This window comes from Rhizophagus irregularis, chromosome 2 (genome assembly GCF_026210795.1).
Source record: "Rhizophagus irregularis chromosome 2, complete sequence".
NCBI classification, from domain to species: Eukaryota; Fungi; Glomeromycota; class Glomeromycetes; order Glomerales; family Glomeraceae; genus Rhizophagus; species Rhizophagus irregularis.
The window spans coordinates 935,870-955,140 of record NC_089430.1 but is presented as its reverse complement, the minus strand read 5'-3'; the positions used below and the strand labels follow the sequence as shown (position 1 = coordinate 955,140).

The window sequence follows — 19,271 nt, the reverse complement described above, 5'->3', positions numbered from 1 at the left end:
CCTTTTTCCAAAGTTCCGGATCATTCGTAAAATCATCAGAATCTTCGCTGGAAAAAAAAATCTGATGTTTGCGGTCGCAGCGGGTTTATACCAATTCACAAAAGCCAAATAATGTTCTGTCGGACCATTCGGAAGATGAACTGTATGTTTGAAATAGAATTGTACCTGGCCGGGATATGTGTCTATATCATTTCCACGTTGTTCTATAAAATGTGCTAAAATATAAGAGCTTCTAATATACCTTTTGGATAATATTGACCCAAAATATTCTGCACCGATTCGCAATCTGCCACATTGTGTGATATTTCCAGTTACAGCAATGTAATTTTTGGTTGATGAAGAAGGATCTAACCGTGGTCAGCTAAAATTATATTCTTCATAAGCGCGATTGTAGTAATCAACTAGTAAATCCAAAATATCATCCGGTAATATGACATTCAATTTTATCGGACTTAAAAGTTCTTCAGGATATTCCTCCGTTCCTATTGCCCCGCTAGAAACCAGCTTTTCGGATATGTCTAAAAATGCCTGTAATTCCTCACTTTCGAGAGATTCATTTTCATTATCGTCAGTTGTATCATCATTTAAATCAAGTATTTGAAAAATGGCCTGATGATTTAGAGCCAATGTATTGAATCTTCGTTCAATTTGAGAACTCTGCATCATAAATCGCATAATTTCCGGTTCAATTTTTCGTCTACTATTAGGTAAACTCCCTGTATAATTGTAAAATCGTAAGTAATAATTCTGAATAATTTGAATAATATTATTGTAAATACCAACCAAAAATTCCATTCATCCTTTTAAAGGAGAAACACCAAAATAAGTAAAAAGGACCGTAATCTTTACAACATTTGTTCAAGTGTAATGAAAGATGTAAATTTGGTGTTATTGAAACTTCTCCGTAATTCGTTTCGATAAGTTTCAAAATTTCAATTAAATGTTCATGTGCGTCATCTAAATTTTTGATTGTAACAATCCTTCGGACTAATATAGAACAAGCTTGGCTGAAATGTACTAAGATTTTCCGATCTACTTGGTCCAAAAAATCCCAAAGAACGACTCTGGCATAAATCAGGAAAAAATTTTTCCATTCGTTAGCCGTTAAATTAAAAAATCCTTCCCCAATATCTATTTTATGAGGAATTTGACCGATTTCTGATGGTGGATGAATATTGTTCATGTTTTTTTGAATTTTCGTCAGATCATCCATATTTATTTTACCATGTCTTAACCAAAGCCGTTTTACGATAAATGATGCAATTCCTATAAATAAATTATGCATCGGGTCCACAGGTAAAAATCGTATCGGATCAAAATAAGACAAATGGAGCATTTCTGACCATCTCGCGTGATATTGCTTCACATGTCTTTTTCTAGCTTCGTTGCTTTTACATTTTCTCCATTCCAAAGCCATTTTTCGATGACTATTCGCGCTTTTAGCAACAAACCATTCGTCAATATCATCCATGCCACTAAAATTTCTATTTCTTGCAACCTTTAAGCATCTGTGACAGCTTACATTGGCTGAATAATGGCCACATAATTTTCTAGCAGCTGGTATATCGCAGCAACAAGCAATTACTGCGCATTTTATCAATCTTCCGGATAAATGTTCAGAAGTTCTGTCTAATCCCACTCCTTCCCAAAAAGTTTGAAATTGATCAACAATTGGCGCCAAGTAATGATTTATCTGATGTAAGCTTGGTTCATTAGGGCCTGGCATTAATCCTAAAATGAGCATATTTTCAGGTTTAAAGCGCAATTCTCTTGGGATATTGCAAATAGCTCCATATATAGCACCAGAACTATGAATTGTCCTTTCAAATGGCTGAAACCAATCGACGTTAATCATAATACCCAAATGATCATCCGCATGTTCTTTATTAAAAATCTTTGTTTGTCAGATTCATCATCCACTATTATTCCACTATTTGAGAAATTCTTCCAAATTTCACCATCATATACATCACATAAGACTCGGTCGTTGACGCTTCTATCGGCCCATAATTTAAGATTTTTTTCAAAGTTTGGCCTTTGATACATTTGTAAAAGTTGCTCTTTTATACTGGGCATCGGATAAATTAATAATGGTGCATTAACGACTTTACCATCGTCTAGTTCTTTTTGTTCTGATAATGGAGCATTGCATTGTCGAAGTAAACGATGATTTGGAAATTGTACATGACCACATTTTTTTATTGCTTTGTGTTGTTGGATTGTGTGTTGTTTAACATCATCTATATTATGTAATTTGTGACATGAAGGACATACGGAAAATTTGACAAATTGATGCTTCAATCCTAATTTCTTTTTTGCAGTATACAACGAAATAGGAAAATCTTTAAAACGATCGTAATTAAAATTTGTTAAAATATGTTTGATGAATTTAATTAATGTATCGATTGCGGTATCACTGGTAAAAAAATGATTTATCCTACACATATCTTACACATATTGGGTACTCAAAATGTAGAAAATCATACACAAATAATACACATATCATACACATATCGGGTACTAATATATATATCATACATATATCAGGTACCTGATAGGTATACTATATATATAAGTACCCGATATGTATATGATATGTGTATTATTTGTGTATGATTTTCTACATTTTGAGTACCCGATATATATAAGATATGTGTAGGATATGTGTAGAATAGACCATTTTTTTACCAGTGGTATCTGCTAGCCGAAATCTAGTTTGATACCTCAAAATAAACACAATTATCCAATCTTCAATATTTTGCAGATTTTCATTAATATTGTTTGGAAAATCATAATTCGGTCGAGAGTAATCTTCAAAAATGTTGGTTTCTTCGCCATCATCATCCCCATCATTCCCATTATCGCTATTATCCCCATCATCGTTATCATCCCCATCATCGCTATCATCCCCATCATCGTTATCATCCCCATCATCCCCATCATCGTTATCATCACTATCATCCCCATCATCGCTATCACCATAATTATCAGTTTCTTCGTTACTGTCATTGTTATCATCACTGTCATTTATATTTTGCATTTGAGTGTCACGCTCCAAATAAGTATTATACCTGCTTCGTTTTCTCCTTTTCGAAGAAAATGTTGACAAATTTTCTGATGTTGATGTGCTTTCTTGAGGGTCGATAGAGATTTCTTCATTAACGAATGATGATCCAATACTCATTGGGTCATTTGAAGTAGTTGCATCATCAAGACTTAGACTCATTGAATGTTTTTGTTTGGTTCTTGGATCAACATACTTTCTGTTGCATTTATTACAATAACATTTTTTTTTAGTTCTTGTTTTAACGCGTCTTTCATTAACATTCATCATTTTTTCAAATTTTGATTTAATTTTACAAAATGTGAATTTAACCAAAATACCAGCATTTCGCTGTAATAAATAATCAGACGATACATTTTTATTTTTTTCGAACATCAATACATCAATTGTATATACATTTTTATTTTTTTTCGAGTTTCAATACATCAATTGTATATTTTTTTCGAACATCAATACATCAATTGTAGATCAATACATAATCGAAAGTGAATATGTTACATTTTAACAGATCTACAATAAAATTTAACTTTCAGTATACTCCTTGTTTAACTTTTTATAGCCAAATTATTCTTAATTATATACTTAAATATATCAGCAATAACAATAAATTTAACTTTCAGTATACTCCTCGTAACCTTGTTTGACTAAATTTATATATTAAATACCAAATTATTTTTAATTATATTCTTAATATACTTAGCGATTGGCTAACTAATTCCAAAATTAGTGATGACCAAAATAGAACAATTCAAATCATTTAACTATTTAACTACTTTCCAAAATCAGCAATGACCAAAATAGAACAATTCAAAAATTATTAAATTATTTCAACAATTACGCGAAGAAAACATTTAATTGGAATAAATATATAAAGAGTGATTTTTTTTTTTACAATACAAACGTCGATTTTGCAATTTTTGTTCCTTTACATTAAAATCGTCTTTACAATTTTCAAATTATTTTATTTTTGTTACTTTCTAATTTTTTTTTTACTCAACTCTTTTTTTACTTTACGTTTCTTCAATTTTACATTCGTTCCTTCCACATTTCTAGCTTTTACTTCATTTCTTTTCTGATAATGACCAAAAAAAGAAGTTCGTTAACACGTCGTACTCGTACACTACATTCTCCTTTATTCATCGACGCTTCTCATGATGGACAAGGCATTCAGACAGTTCACTCTTTATCACACTTAAATTCAGCCGAATCCATCGACCAAACACTGGTAAAAAAATGGTCTATCCTACACATATCCTACACATATTTTACATATATCAGGTACTCAAAATGTAGAAAATCATACACAAATAATACACATATCATACACATATCGGGTACTTATATATATAGTATACCTATCAGGTACCTGATATATGTATGATATATATATTAGTACCCGATATGTGTATGATATGTGTATTATTTGTGTATGATTTTCTACATTTTGAGTACCCAATATGTGTAAGATATGTGTAGGATAAATCATTTTTTTACCAGTAAAATACACAATCGTAATCGATTAAATAGGTCATCAAGTCTGAATACTGAAGGTATAATTTACGTTTTGACGGATAATTTGGCAGATCATTCAAAATTTTGATTAAATAGCAAACTTAATTTAAAAATTACTATTTTTTTGTACATTAAGAACGTATTTTACGACTTGAACGGGGAATGTCGTCAATTCAAGAACAAATGTCCACTGGGTTCGGGCAAATAACGAGAATGCTAGAGCGTTCTCTGAACTCACAAGAACGTTCACGACAAAATCGACAAATAGAATATATTCAGGTTGATGATGACGATGACGAAGATGAACTTGATAAACAAGACAATGAGGAATATATCCCTGAAAAAGATCTACATTCGTTGCAAGAGACATTACAAAAACAATATAATAAAAAGCATCGAAAAGAAATAAAAGTTTGTTTTGGTATATTTTTATTATTTATGTGACGTTTAAACTCATTAATTTTATCAATTTTCATTTTATAGAACGAAATTAAAATTCTAATTTGTAGCGCAAAAATTGATGAAATTCCCATCAATTATACAAAGAAGTTTGGCGAGATTGCACCACAATTGGAAAAGGATCTGATTCCCCGTATCCAATCACTTCTTGAACAACGTGGTATTCATGCAACATTAAGTATAGTTTGGGATGTGTTCTCAGATTTGCATAAAAATGGCCAACGTAAATGGAAAGAAAGCCAGCTTAATGAGGCAGAAATAAAACAAAAAAAAATAATGAGCCATATAATCAACCGTTTATCAGAAAGTAAGTTAATCAAGTTCCAAATTTTTAGGTAATATTGAAAATTACTAATAGTTATTTTAATTTCAGAAACGAGAACGAAGGATGAAGGGCGCATTAGCCATGAAAAATCACCTCGATTATCGAAAATCTTTTAAAAAACGCGGGATCAAGGATATTAATGAAATAATAAACAAGAACGAATACCACTCTCCTGAATAAAGTGATCTGGAGAATGATCCAAACGCATCCACAGACCACAAAAACCTTTTTGTTTACAAATTATCATGGAGATCTGATGAAGTAAGTCAGACAATTCATTTTGTTTATGCGCAGTAACACTAAAATGTCTTTATCAATACGTGATTGGTGCTTCTAGTTTCGCCAAATCTCAGCATATCAATTTCTTTGCATGCTTTCGAATTTTAGAAAAATGCCAAACCTCAAAAACAACAGAAGTTTATCTATTTCTAATACACGTTTATTTTTAGTTAACGAACCTTCTACATTCAATTGACGAGTACGTAGAAAAATATTTTCCAGAAAATAAGAGAGTACGTCTTCGTATCCTTAAAGATGAATTTTGGAAAAATAAGAAAGCACCACCAAATTTAATTTGGTGGACACTTAAAGACGAAAAGCGAGAATCTCCCTCAGTCCATAAATCTATTGATGAAGAATCAGATGATGAGTCGGAATCAGAGAGCGAAGAGGAGGAACAAAGTCAACAAAGTAAACAAAGTTATGGTAATTGAGTATTACCGTTCTCTTTTTTTTTTTATGAAACGGAATTTTTTAGAAAATTTTTTAAATTTTTCTTTTAAGGTCTCAATGTCGATAAATTAGATATAAATGCTGAATCTGATGAAGAAGAAGAGGGTGAGGATGAGATAAACGAGCTGGAGCAAGAGGAAACGCCATTATCACAGACATCGGGACGACGATCAAACAAATGATCTAAACAATCCTCTAAAACCCCACCATTACCACTGCAAAAACCCCCATCATCACGGAAAACTTCTCAACAAACACGATCATCAAAAAGAATTTCAAAAAATAAAAAATCCACAAACAAAAACAACGAAGCACTTGATGAATTGCAGGAAGTTATTGACAACATACGTGATCAATCGAAAAAAACAAATAAAAAATTATCATCCAAACCATCGTCCCAAAAACAGGAACATATTCATGATAATGTTCCTAAGAGAACCTTAAAAGAAAAAGAAAAAGAACAGTAAGGGTGTAGGAAGAATATGTAGGGATATTAATGGATTATATAATAAATATCAAAATATATGTAATATTTTTGACAATTTTTATTTCAAATTTGGTAAATTTGGCGTCATTACTAAAAATTTACCTAAATTCACCACAATTTGCATTACGTTTGCATAAAATTACTAAAAATTTAACTAAATTCACCACAATTTGCACTTCGTTTACATAACATTTCTAAAAATTTGACTAAATTCACCACAATTTGCATTACATTTGCATAAATTTACTAAAAATTTAACTAAATTCACCACAATTTGCATTACGTTTACATAAAATTACTAAAAATTTAACTAAATTCACCACAATTTGCATTATGTTTACATAACATTACTAAAAATTTAACAAAATTCACCACAATTTTCACTTCGTTTACATAACATTACTAAAAATTTAACAAAATTCACCACAATTTGCACTTCGTTTACATAACATTACTAAAAATTTGACTAAATTCACCATAATTTGCACTTCGTTTACATAACATTACTAAAAATTTGACTAAATTCACCACAATTTGCACTTCGTTTACATAAAATTACTAAAAATTTGACTAAATTCACCACAATTTGCACTTCGTTTACATAACATTACTAAAAATTTGACTAAATTCACCACAATTTGCATTACGTTTACATAAAATTACTAAAAATTTGACTAAATTCACCACAATTTGCATTACGTTTGCATAAAATTACTAAAAATTTGCCTAAAATTCACCACAATTTACATTATGTTTGTATAAAATTACTAAAAATTTAACTAAATTCACTACAATTTGCACTTCGTTTACATAATATTACTAAAAATTTGACTAAATTCACCACAATTTACATTACGTTTGCATAAAATTACTAAAAATTTAACTAAATTCACCACAATTTGCACTTCATTTGCATATCATTACTAAAGATTTGCCTAAAATTTCCCACAATTTAATGATAATATACTGAAAAATTTCTCAACATTTGAATTAGGAATTCTGTAGGAATTCCGCCATTTTGACAAAATTTGCCAAATTGTAAGACCTCCATTATCCCAAAATTGTAACACAATTTACCCTAATTCACCGGGATAATTTTCAATTTGCCAGAAAAATTCCAGGCAAATTTTGCAACAATGACATCTGTTCGACCTGTGGCGTATTATTGTTCGATTTGTCGATGCGCTAATTTTTTCAGACAATGCCGTATTGCAAAGACGTGATCTGCGAACTGAAGAATTGGGAAATTTTATGTGTTGACATTTCATTATAGCAGGATTGTCCTCTTGTTTGAAATCTACCACTTCCTTTTTTTATACAATTTGTGACATTTCGGACAAGGTACAAAACTATGAAATTGGTCGTTTAATCCAAGCTTCTTTCTTGTTAAGTAAAGTGAATCTGGGAAATCATTAAAATCGTCACTACTGAACTTGCACAGGGCCAATTTCATAAATTTTATTAGAGTCTCAGTAGCTGTCTCTGCGATATTGAATCTTGTTCGAAAGTTCATTATCCAAAGTAAAATCCATAAAAATCGATCATAATTCGATTCTAAATATGGTGGGTTTTGAAATGGTTCATAACTAGGTGGTGAATAGTCTTCAAAAATTTCAGAAATTCCAGAAATTGGATCATTATCTGATTCACTGCCTATAGACAATGTATCACTGTAGATATCTTCCTCTGTAGTATATTCGGATGATGATAAATCTTCTGGATCTTCTGAAATTTCTGGACGATTTGTATACTTTCTTGCATATTGTTGAGGTAAGAAGTTAAATTCGACATCTTGATGTTCATCATCAACATCATCTTGATTACTGTTATCTGATTCTTCCGATTCTTGTCTAATAGATTCATCAATCATTCGTCCAGCTGAAGCGGGTATTGATGTTTCACCTATTTCAAGTTGACGAACTTGAGACGAAATTGTACCTTGTGAATCTTGGTATTCTTGATGTCTAGAATCGTGAATTTCTTTTGTGCGAGAATCCACCAAGTTGCCATCACAATCAGGATAATTACAAACTACTAGTTTTCTTTTATTACTTGTTGGTCTAGCAGAAGATACTATTTCTTCGTTTATTATACCAGAAATTGATCTATTTCTACGAGTAGAAGATGGCTAATTTGAAGGTGATTCTTCATCATCAAGATCTTCAAGTATACTAGAGACTGACCTTTTTCTGCTCATTTGTTTAGTGTTTGAATAAGTTTAATAAGTTTGGCAAAATCCAAATTTGTTAAAAGGCCGATTTTTATAAAATTTGGAATAACACAAAATTTGTATAATTTGTATGTATAATTAATGTAATCCTGGCTTCTATGATTATTTCAATAATTTTTTAGGATTTAATATTTTTTTTTCGCAAATTTGGCAATTTTATATAATAAATTTGCGAATTTTCTAATTAATATACTTTTAAAAATTGCAATATGATTTAAGCTTATTTTACAATAAAAAGCTTATTTTTAAAATAAAAAGCTTATTTTATTTTAAAATAACTTTTATTTACAAGATAATCACTTTATTATTCCTTTATCATTTTCGGATGCCAAACAAACTTTATCAAAAGAAACTGTAAATTTTAGCGAAAGTTGAAAAGTAACAATTTTGTATTAATCGAAGTGATATTGCTATAATAACAATATATTTTCGATTTTACTGCAAATTTCGACAAAGTATAACTTGCCGCATTAAAGTATATCAAATTTTAACGCAGTAGAACGCTAACAATTTTCGTAATTTTAATTTATTTGTCTTTTTAATTATGATTTATAATTGATTTTTCAATCGAGAAATCAACGCAGGACGCTAACGATTTTCTTATTAATTAATTGATTTGTCTTTTTAATTATGATTTATAGTTGATTTTTCAATCGAGAAATCAACGCAATAGGACGCTAACGATTTTCTTATTAATTAATTGATTTGTCTTTTTTAATTATGATTTATAGTTGATTTTCCTCGAGAAATCAACGCAGTAAAATGCTAACGATTTTCTTATTAATTAATTTATTTGTCTTTTCTAATTATGATTTATAGTTGATTTTTCAATCGAGAAATCAACACAGTAGAACGCTAACGATTTTCTTATTAATTAATTGATTTGATTTTTTAATTATGATTTATAGTTGATTTTCCTCGAGAAATCAACGCAGTAGAACGCTAACGATTTTCTTATTAATTAATTGATTTGATTTTTTAATTATGATTTATAGTTAATTTTCCTCGAGAAATCAACGCAGTAGAACGCTGTTACCCCTAGTCACGTGTAGAGTTACAATTTACTACGCCAGAAGATCATGTGGAAAATTAGGATCTACTGTGCCTAACTGTACCAAGCCGACCTAGCCGCAGCCTACTTAGCCTATTATTTCTATTATATTTATTATATTAATTATATTTAATATAATCGATATAATTATTTTATTTATTATATTTAATTTATTTATTATATTTATTATATTAGTTATATTTATTATATTAGTTATATTTATTATATTAGTTATATTTCTTATATTTATTATATCTATTATATTTATTATATCTTTATATGTAGTAACTTTTATATAAATAACGTTGGTATTTTCCTTCGTTATAAGTTAAGTTCCTTCAGTTCGAATTAGTTTACCTTTAGTTCCTTAATTCTTATTCTTGTAATTATAAAGTTCTATAATAAAGTATAACCTTTTACACTATAAACGAACTCCCTACTTTAAGCGTGTCTTGTTTGATTGGATTTCAGTCATAGTTAAACGTACTTAATCTCCCTGACTGCAAATCATAGTTAATCTATTCAACGTACCGAATCGGTTAACAAGTGGTGATTCCTGCCAGGTAAAAGGCTATACTGTGAATTAACAATTGATTTATTTTCTCAGACGAACTTGAGAATACTTGCAGACGAACTTGCAGACGTAATTTCTTTTCTCAGACAAACTTGAGAATACTTGCAGACGAACTTGCAGACGTAATTTCTTTTCTCAGACGAACTTGAGAATACTTGCAGACGAACTTGCAGACGTAATTTCTTTTCTCAGACAAACTTGAGAATACTTGCAGACGCACTTGCAAACGAAATTTACTTTCTCAGACGTACTTGAGATATTAGCAGACGTACTTGCAACAATTTGAATTTTGAAATTGAATGCCCTTTGGTTTAGCTTATGCGCCTGGAACTTTTCAACGACTAATGAATAGAATACTTCAAGAGTATCTAGGAAAGTTTGTGGCAGTATACTTAGATGATGTAATCATTTACTCAAAGGGAACCTTGGAGCAACACTTGGATCATCTTAGACAAGTATTTGAAACTCTTAGACGAGCAAATTTGAAGATTAAACTTAAGAAATGTTATTTTTGCCTTGGAAATATTCATTTCCTAGGACATGTAGTAGGATGAGAAGGTATCCGACCTGATCCAGAAAAAATTGAGAAAATTAGAACTTTTCCAGTCCCAACAAACCTAACGCAACTTCGCTCAGCATTAGACTTATTCTCCTACTATCGAAAGTTCATCAAAGATTTCTCAAAAATAGCCAAACCAATGTTATTACTTTTAAAGAAGGAAACCCCTTTTCATTGGACTGAGAAACAGCAAACTGCATTTGATTATTTGAAGGAAAGATTAATTAAATCTCCGATCTTAACATATCCTGACTTTAAACAACCCTTCATTATCCATACAGACGCATCTGGAACTGGACTTGGTGCTGTATTATCACAAATAAGAGAGGATGGAAAAGAACATGTAGTCGCTTATGCCAGCAGATCTTTGAATAAGGCTGAGTGCAATTACCCTATAACTGACCAGGAATGTCTTGCGATAGTGTGGGCTATCAAACATTTCCAACACTACTTAGGATTGAAACCTTTCACAATTGTTACCGACCACTCTGCTCTAAAATGGTTAAAGACATCCAAAATCCCAAAAGGTCGCCGTGCAAGATGGGTCATGGACCTTCAACAGTATGACTTTAATATTAAGCATCGAGCAGGAAAAGCAAATGCAAATGCAGACGCATTATCCAGAATGTTTGAAGAAGATAATCAAACTCTTAGTTGTTTCATGATTTCTATCGAAAAAGAAAGACAAACTAATGCAAATGAAAGCTTTACTCCAGTACATGAAGAGTATGATGCAGATTCAGAAGATGATTATACTGATAGACCTGCTCAAAGAGCCATCGATTTGTTAAATCATTGTGATAATTTATTATACGATATGCAAAGCTACATTGAAGAACGATCAGGAAATAGTTCTCCTATCAATATTATTTCAGGAATTCGATATGAGTTTGACAACCTCAATGGACCTCATTCAGAAGATTGTATTTGTAAAGATTGTCAACCTCCTCCAGCCCGTTCACCATCACCATATAGTTGCTGCAATGAAATTATTTGTCAGTGTAATGAAGATAACTATTCAATTGATACAGAAGAATATAATAATTCGTGGGAAAGACAAATTAATGGAGAGGCATTCTCTGATTATTCAGAAGAAAATCAGATCAATATTGAAGAACATATCGCTTGGACCATGTGTGGTATGGACCGTCAAGCTCTAGAAAACATGTATTTAGAAAACATCAAAATTAAACAAGTAATCGCTGGTCAACCAATCAATCATGGTGGAAGTCGTTGTACCATGGAATGTGATACAGAAAATCATCACGTGCACACATATTGTACGATGTGCAAGAAGAATTTATTTTATGGAACTACTATACATAACTGTATCATTGGATTCACTTTAGGAAAAATCAGGCCAGATATGAATCCCAAATTTCTTATTAATAATCAATGGTGGAAAGAACCTCAAGCAGTACAACTTGAAAATAATATCAATTATCTTAAATATATCGAACGATTAATGAATAATTTACCAGTTTACAAAGTATCTTTGGAACCTTTCATTGCCAATTTGGACTAAAAGTCCACCTCTTTTACATATTATAATTAACAAAGTATCAAAAATGTGAAAGCGAAAGTGTCCGCATCGTGACGAGACAGCCTAAATTTTCAAAAATGGATATCGAACATTACAATAACATATATAATTATTTAAAATATAATCAATTACCTTCTACATTAAATAACCAACAACAACAACAAATTCAAAAACAATCAGTATATTTTATTATCAAAAATAATTTTATTTATAAAAAAGATAAAAAGAAACAAAATAATTTATTACGAGTAATCAGAAGACATGAATTGGAACCAGTTCTTTTTATGTTCCACAATGATCCTACTGCTGCGCATTTTTCAGTTGACACAATGTTTGATAAAATTCAATCAAGATATTATTGGCCACAAATGTATAATGACATCAGATCTTATGTCATGTCATGTGACTCTTGCCAACAAAGAGGAAAACAAAAGACAAAGTTACCTTTACATCCTATTCCAGTAGAAAGTCCTTTTCATCAAATAGGAATAGATTTTGTAGGACCTTTACCTATAACTACAAATGGAAATAAATATATAATTACAGCAATGGATTATTTAACAAAATGGCCAGAAGCACGTCCTGTAAAAGAAGCTACTGCAGAACAAGCTGCACTTTTTATTTATGAAGAAATAATTTGTCGACATGGATGCCCAGCAAAAATATTATCAGATCAAGGAACTCATTTTAGAAATCAAATAATTGAAAAATTAATGGAAAAATTTCAGATAAAACATTTATTTTCAACGCCATACCACCCTCAAACAAATGGACTTGTAGAAAGATTTAATCGTACTTTATCAGAATCTTTAGCAAAATTATCAACAGATCATATTGATAATTGGGATAATTATATTGCACCAATTTTATTTGCTTACCGTACTACAAAACATTCGACTACAAAAATCGCACCTTTCTTTTTATTATATGGACGAGATGCTAAACTACCAACTGATTCATTAGAAAATAATGGAACTCCAACTTTAATAAATCACATAGAAAATTTAGTTGACCAACTACCTCAAGAAATCGAAATAGCTAAGACAAATATTGAAATATCTCAACAAAAACAAAAAGAACGACATGATAGAAAATTACATCATCAAATAAAATTTTCTATTGGAAATAAAGTCTTATATTATGACGCAGCAAAAGAAAAGCAATGGACTGGAAAACTAAATCCAAAATGGAAAGGACCATACTATATTCATCAAGTTGGAGAAAAAGGAGCGTACAAATTACGAACTATAGATGGAAAAGTCTTACGAACTCCTGTAAATGGAAGTTTATTAAAATTGTATCATGATCGACAAAATTGGGAACCAATAATTGTAGTATAATTAGTCACGATTAAGATCTACAACTCGTGGCAAATAGTTAATTTTATTTACAAGTGTTACAGACGATCAAAATGAATTTGCGACTCAATGCCCCAGAAAAATTTATTAAAAAGATGGAAAAATTTTAGAAATTTTATTGTGAAAAACTTAATGAAAAATTTATTACAAAATATATTAGAAAATTATAGAGAAAATCAGAAAGAAGAAATTTTTTTTATTTAATCAACTTCTTCATAACTAGGATTAGAAGTAGAACCGTTTGACAAAATTATATTACATTCCTCAAAAAGCATTTGCTTTGTTTCTTCAAATGCTGCTTCAGCACGACTTCTACTACTCTGCAAGCTTATATTATGTGAAATTAATTGACAAACTCCTTCTTCCAGACCTTCTATCGTTCGTTGCTGATCGATGATTAATTTTTGGGCTTCCCATAATTTTCGCTGCTCTTCAGCCCAGAGTTTATTATGGAACTCAGTATCGAGATTCTTATGAGTCCCCATTTCAAGCAAGCTTTCAAATTTCTCTTGAAGATCTTCTTTTTCTTCCTTAGCCTTCGTAAGATCCTCTATTAAAAATAAAAATGGAGATTTATGGTCACTCCAAGTTAGTTAAAAACTAAGTGGATAAATCGATAGCACAAAAGAGTTCTACAAGTAGAGGCCTTTCAAGACTTAAATATCCTAGAAGTACAAGTACCCCGTCTACAAGCTGCGCAAAATCAACCGTTCAAGAACTGGATATAAGGTCGAAACCTTGTCTACAGGCAATCATACCGTTCAAGAAACATCTTAAGAACCTTGCGTACAATACCCACCTTCAAGTTGACGAACTTTCATCTTACGCGCTTCTTTAAGCCTTTGAAATCTTGCTCGAGACTTCTGACGTGAGGTATTAGATCGACGACAAGTCATGATAGATAGATTGGTAGATAGATAGATAGGTAGACAAAGAAAATTTTGGAAAAAATTTTGGGATAATATCAAAGATTTTACGTGAAGATAAGATAAAGAGAAAGGGAAAAATTTAGACTTTATATAAGAAATAGGCACGACGCGAAAACACGTTAAGATCAGGCACAACAAAAATATTATGAAAAATCACGACGCGAAAAATTATGAAAAATGTGGATGCGTAAGACGCGCAAAAATCATTTTTGAAAATATTTCTGGAAAGTTCTAGAGAAAAATGTGAAGATATTTTTAGAACAAGGAAAAATAATCTTAAAATAGAAAAACGCGGTTAAATAATTTAAGCGCTAAAAATAACTGATAGATGTAGTGAAACATGATAAGTAATACAAAAACCTCATCAGAAATAAACAAAAATCTAATCAGCAAAATGATCTACAGGAATTTAAAACATATATATAGATGTGGATAAGTTGACAAAAGAGTTTAAACCGCTTGAAGAAAAATGGATTTTTCAGAAATATTAGAAGATATTCAACAAACAACTTCAGAGGAAATTAATTTTCCACCACCGCCCTACATGGAAGAAGAAGATTTCCAAGTTAAATTCTCTGCAACTCTGAGAAGTGTAACGAAGTCAATACGACTAAAAGATACACGATTGGCGATGATTAACTCTTTCTATTTAGGACAACTCCTAGACCAACTACCAACTCCTAGCGAACGATTGAAATACAAGCATAAAATGTCATTACATTATGCAACAATTGTAGAAAAGACTTTTGATATTTTTGAGTTTTTTCCAGAACAAATCTTAAGGACGAAGAAACTAGACGTCCAAGTTATTAGAAAAATTACCAGACCTCAGATAAGGAGACTTAGAAATAATTTATTGATTTTCACAGGAGCTGCAAATTAAGAGGAGGAACCTGTTACCCCTAGTCACGTGTAGAGTTACAATTTACTACGCCAGAAGATCATGTGGAAAATTAGGATCTACTGTGCCTAACTGTACCAAGCCGACCTAGCCGCAGCCTACTTAGCCTATTATTTCTATTATATTTATTATATTAATTATATTTAATATAATCGATATAATTATTTTATTTATTATATTTAATTTATTTATTATATTTATTATATTAGTTATATTTATTATATTAGTTATATTTATTATATTAGTTATATTTCTTATATTTATTATATCTATTATATTTATTATATCTTTATATGTAGTAACTTTTATATAAATAACGTTGGTATTTTCCTTCGTTATAAGTTAAGTTCCTTCAGTTCGAATTAGTTTACCTTTAGTTCCTTAATTCTTATTCTTGTAATTATAAAGTTCTATAATAAAGTATAACCTTTTACACTATAAACGAACTCCCTACTTTAAGCGTGTCTTGTTTGATTGGATTTCAGTCATAGTTAAACGTACTTAATCTCCCTGACTGCAAATCATAGTTAATCTATTCAACGTACCTAATCGGTTAACAACGCTAACGATTTTCTTATTAATTAATTTATTTGTCTTTTCTAATTATGATTTATAGTTGATTTTTCAATCGAGAAATCAACGCAGTAGAACGCTAACGATTTTCTTATTAATTAATTGATTTGTCTTTTTTAATTATGATTTATAGTTGATTTTCCTTGAGAAATCAACGCAGTAGAACGCTAACGATTTTCTTATTAATTAATTGATTTGTCTTTTTTAATTATGATTTATAGTTGATTTTTCAATCAAGAAATCAACGCAGTAGAACGCTAACGATTTTCTTATTAATTAATTGATGATTTTTAAATTTATAAATAGGACGATATGACGATATTGAACCCGCTTCGATTTTTTAAACGAATATTGAGTGAATATAAAATGTCAAATAATAGCAATAATAAAAAAAAACAATAAAAAAAATAACAAACAAAAGCAACAGAGGTTTCAAGAACAAACACCTGACAAAGGATCTAATCATCAACAAGAAAGAACGGAAGCAGAAAGTAATCCGAATGAGACGAGTGACAAGACCAATAAGTCGACTAGCAAATCGTCACCCACCAAGTCAAACAAACAAAAGCAGCAAAGGTTTCAAGAAGAAACACCGAGCGAAGGATCTAATCGTCAATGGAGAAGAGCGGAAAAAGAAAGTGATCCAAATGAAACGATTGACAAAACCAATAAGTCGACTAGCAAATCGTCACTCACTAAGTCAAACAAACAAAAGCAGCAAAGGTTTTAAGAAGAAACACCTGACGAAGAATCTAATCGTCAATGGGGAAGAACAGAAGAAGAAAGTAATCTGAATGATACGATTGACAAAACCAATAAGTCGACTAGAAAATCGTAACCCATTAAGTCAATCCTCAAATCTGCAAAGTCGACTAAGCCGACTCAAGAAGAGTCTGACGATGAGGTTATTGAAATTGAACCGCCAAATATTCCTAAAGGTAATTGAATTTTGGAAAATTGCTGATTGACATGTACGATAATTAATAATTTTTATAGATCAACAAGAGATGTTATCGGAAATGAAAAAATGATATGGGAATATTTGAATTCCACAAAAATTCGTATTAGTGGTTAAAAACGATCAAGGTAATGAAAGGATGATCGATGATGACGATACTGATTTAGAAGCAGTTACGATTTTGACTTCATTCGTATAAATTCAGAATTATTCGTAAAAAAATATTACTATTAATAAAATTCTTTATTTAGAAAATCTAAAATTAAAGAAACAAATTGAAGAAGTACAAGTAGAGAATGCAAAGCTTCAACGCGAAAATAACCGATTATTCGATGAAAATCATTTTTTGACTCGAATAAACAAGGCCTTTGCAGACAAGAATGACGATCTATGCGAAAGCTTAAACAGGTATTCGAAAATCCATCTGCCTAAAGCCATTCATAGGCAGACGGATCTCGAACAGCCGGCAAAATGTCCAAAAAGAATTAAGACAAAAAAGTCTGAGCGATACGAGGAAGAATCGGAGGAAGAACGGTCTGATTCTAACAATAATGATGAGTACGACGAAAAAGAAGCTAAAGTATATTAATTTTATTTGTCTGATTCAGTTATTTAAAATTGCAGTATTGAGTAATTAAGTACCGGTTATCATTATTTGATTGTTATATTTAGGCTGAAATGAAGTCTATTTTGAAAACCATCAATGAAACTCGAGGACTAGATTACAATAAAACGTTCAATAGCGTGAAAAATCTCAAGATTTGTCATAAGCTAGTCCCTGAATTGCGTTCAGCCCTTTCTCCGTGTTTTTCCGCTTTGAATAAGCAACTTACAAAATGGTTGGGTTATCTCCACAAGTCTCGTCATTCTCATCAAAGATTAATGGATAGGGGAAAAGCCGATGAAAATAAACACTGGGTGCACTCAAACAATCGAGTACACGACGTTAGTAATGATTTATAATTATTATGCTGAATTTTATTCCGATTATATATTGAATTTTATTCAAATTATAACGTATTTTAGAAGAAAATCTGCCGAATGAAGACGGCAAAGAGATTATATAGTTTTGACGATGAACAGACAACAAAATATGATAAGCGTAGATTACTAAAGATGTTATCCAATCGCTTATTTCATTCTCCAAAAATAAGCGAGACAGACGAAGAAGACCCAACAAAGTCCATAATCGCTATTTACGACTATTTGTGGAGATCTGATGAGGTTAGAACTTCTGAATCTTGATTTTTCAGACAAATCACTGGATTTAATTTTTATATTTTATTGTTTCTTCAGCTTAAAAATTTGCTATGAAATGTACTCGATGTACACTCGTCAAATAAGTCAAAATTAATACGCGAACGTAGATACGATGATGAGGTACAAAAATACGACCGACCACATCCATCGAATGCTCCCGAATGGTCTTATATCGTACAACAACAAGATTTAATATTCGATACTGATATCGATCAGGGTTTAATCACTGAATATGATGAAGAAGAAGAAGAAGTTAGTAGAGGGACAACACCAGCAACTGGCAACACCACTGAAAATGATGAAGACCATAACAAGGAAGGAGAAGAAAAACCATCAAAATCAACGGTTGGTGACAATCATAATAATTCAGATTCTGATTTACATATGGACGACGCACAATGAACGAATCTGAATTAATTTGGTAGAAAACTTTCTTTTTTTCGTCAAAAATCTATATATGGGTTTTGTGCTAGGAAAATAAGGGTTAGAGATATTTTTTACCAAAATTGAGATTTTTTGTGCATCTGAATCTGAGACATATGAGAATCATTTGGTGCAAATTTTATAGCATATTATCTTATTATCAAAATTAATAAATCGAAGTTTAAAAATCATCAATTTTTTGTGTAACAATCAGCCATAAAATCTAAAAATAGATTTGGAAATGATCGACATACATTTTTTTGAAAAATCGAAGTACCGTAATTCATTACCTATCGATCATACAAAGACAGATAATAGCTTATTAGACTTATC

At 30.8% G+C, this 19,271-nt stretch overlaps 6 protein-coding genes across 6 annotated transcripts; 3 read left to right on the top strand and 3 right to left on the bottom strand.

Annotated features, from left to right (window-relative positions):
• Positions 1 to 357: 357 nt before the first annotated feature.
• OCT59_011653 (uncharacterized protein) lies at positions 358 to 675 on the bottom strand (the record flags this gene model as incomplete). Its single annotated transcript, XM_066133910.1, has 1 exon — positions 358 to 675. The coding sequence occupies one exon, from the start codon at positions 673 to 675 to the stop codon at positions 358 to 360; it is 318 nt and encodes a 105-aa protein (XP_065989226.1).
• Positions 676 to 2,543: 1,868 nt separating this feature from the next.
• Positions 2,544 to 3,334, bottom strand: OCT59_011652 (uncharacterized protein; the record flags this gene model as incomplete). The annotated part of the gene is made up of 2 exons (XM_066133909.1): positions 2,544 to 2,551; positions 2,689 to 3,334. 2 exons carry the CDS (start codon positions 3,332 to 3,334, stop codon positions 2,544 to 2,546), a joined length of 654 nt encoding a protein of 217 aa, XP_065989225.1.
• A 1,404-nt stretch (positions 3,335 to 4,738) lies between these two features.
• On the top strand, positions 4,739 to 6,274 carry OCT59_011651 (uncharacterized protein; the record flags this gene model as incomplete). The annotated part of the gene is made up of 5 exons (XM_066133908.1): positions 4,739 to 4,987; positions 5,060 to 5,370; positions 5,543 to 5,621; positions 5,810 to 6,065; positions 6,144 to 6,274. The coding sequence occupies 5 exons, from the start codon at positions 4,739 to 4,741 to the stop codon at positions 6,272 to 6,274; spliced, it is 1,026 nt and encodes a 341-aa protein (XP_065989224.1).
• Positions 6,275 to 14,094: 7,820 nt separating this feature from the next.
• Positions 14,095 to 14,790, bottom strand: OCT59_011650 (uncharacterized protein; the record flags this gene model as incomplete). The annotated part of the gene is made up of 2 exons (XM_066133907.1): positions 14,095 to 14,444; positions 14,694 to 14,790. The coding sequence occupies 2 exons, from the start codon at positions 14,788 to 14,790 to the stop codon at positions 14,095 to 14,097; spliced, it is 447 nt and encodes a 148-aa protein (XP_065989223.1).
• A 502-nt stretch (positions 14,791 to 15,292) lies between these two features.
• Positions 15,293 to 15,706, top strand: OCT59_011649 (uncharacterized protein; the record flags this gene model as incomplete). Its single annotated transcript, XM_025332808.2, has 1 exon — positions 15,293 to 15,706. The coding sequence occupies one exon, from the start codon at positions 15,293 to 15,295 to the stop codon at positions 15,704 to 15,706; it is 414 nt and encodes a 137-aa protein (XP_025166888.2).
• Positions 15,707 to 16,797: 1,091 nt separating this feature from the next.
• On the top strand, positions 16,798 to 18,917 carry OCT59_011648 (uncharacterized protein; the record flags this gene model as incomplete). Its single annotated transcript, XM_066133906.1, has 6 exons — positions 16,798 to 17,082; positions 17,166 to 17,235; positions 17,507 to 17,835; positions 17,928 to 18,200; positions 18,282 to 18,479; positions 18,600 to 18,917. 6 exons carry the CDS (start codon positions 16,798 to 16,800, stop codon positions 18,915 to 18,917), a joined length of 1,473 nt encoding a protein of 490 aa, XP_065989222.1.
• Positions 18,918 to 19,271: the final 354 nt, after the last annotated feature.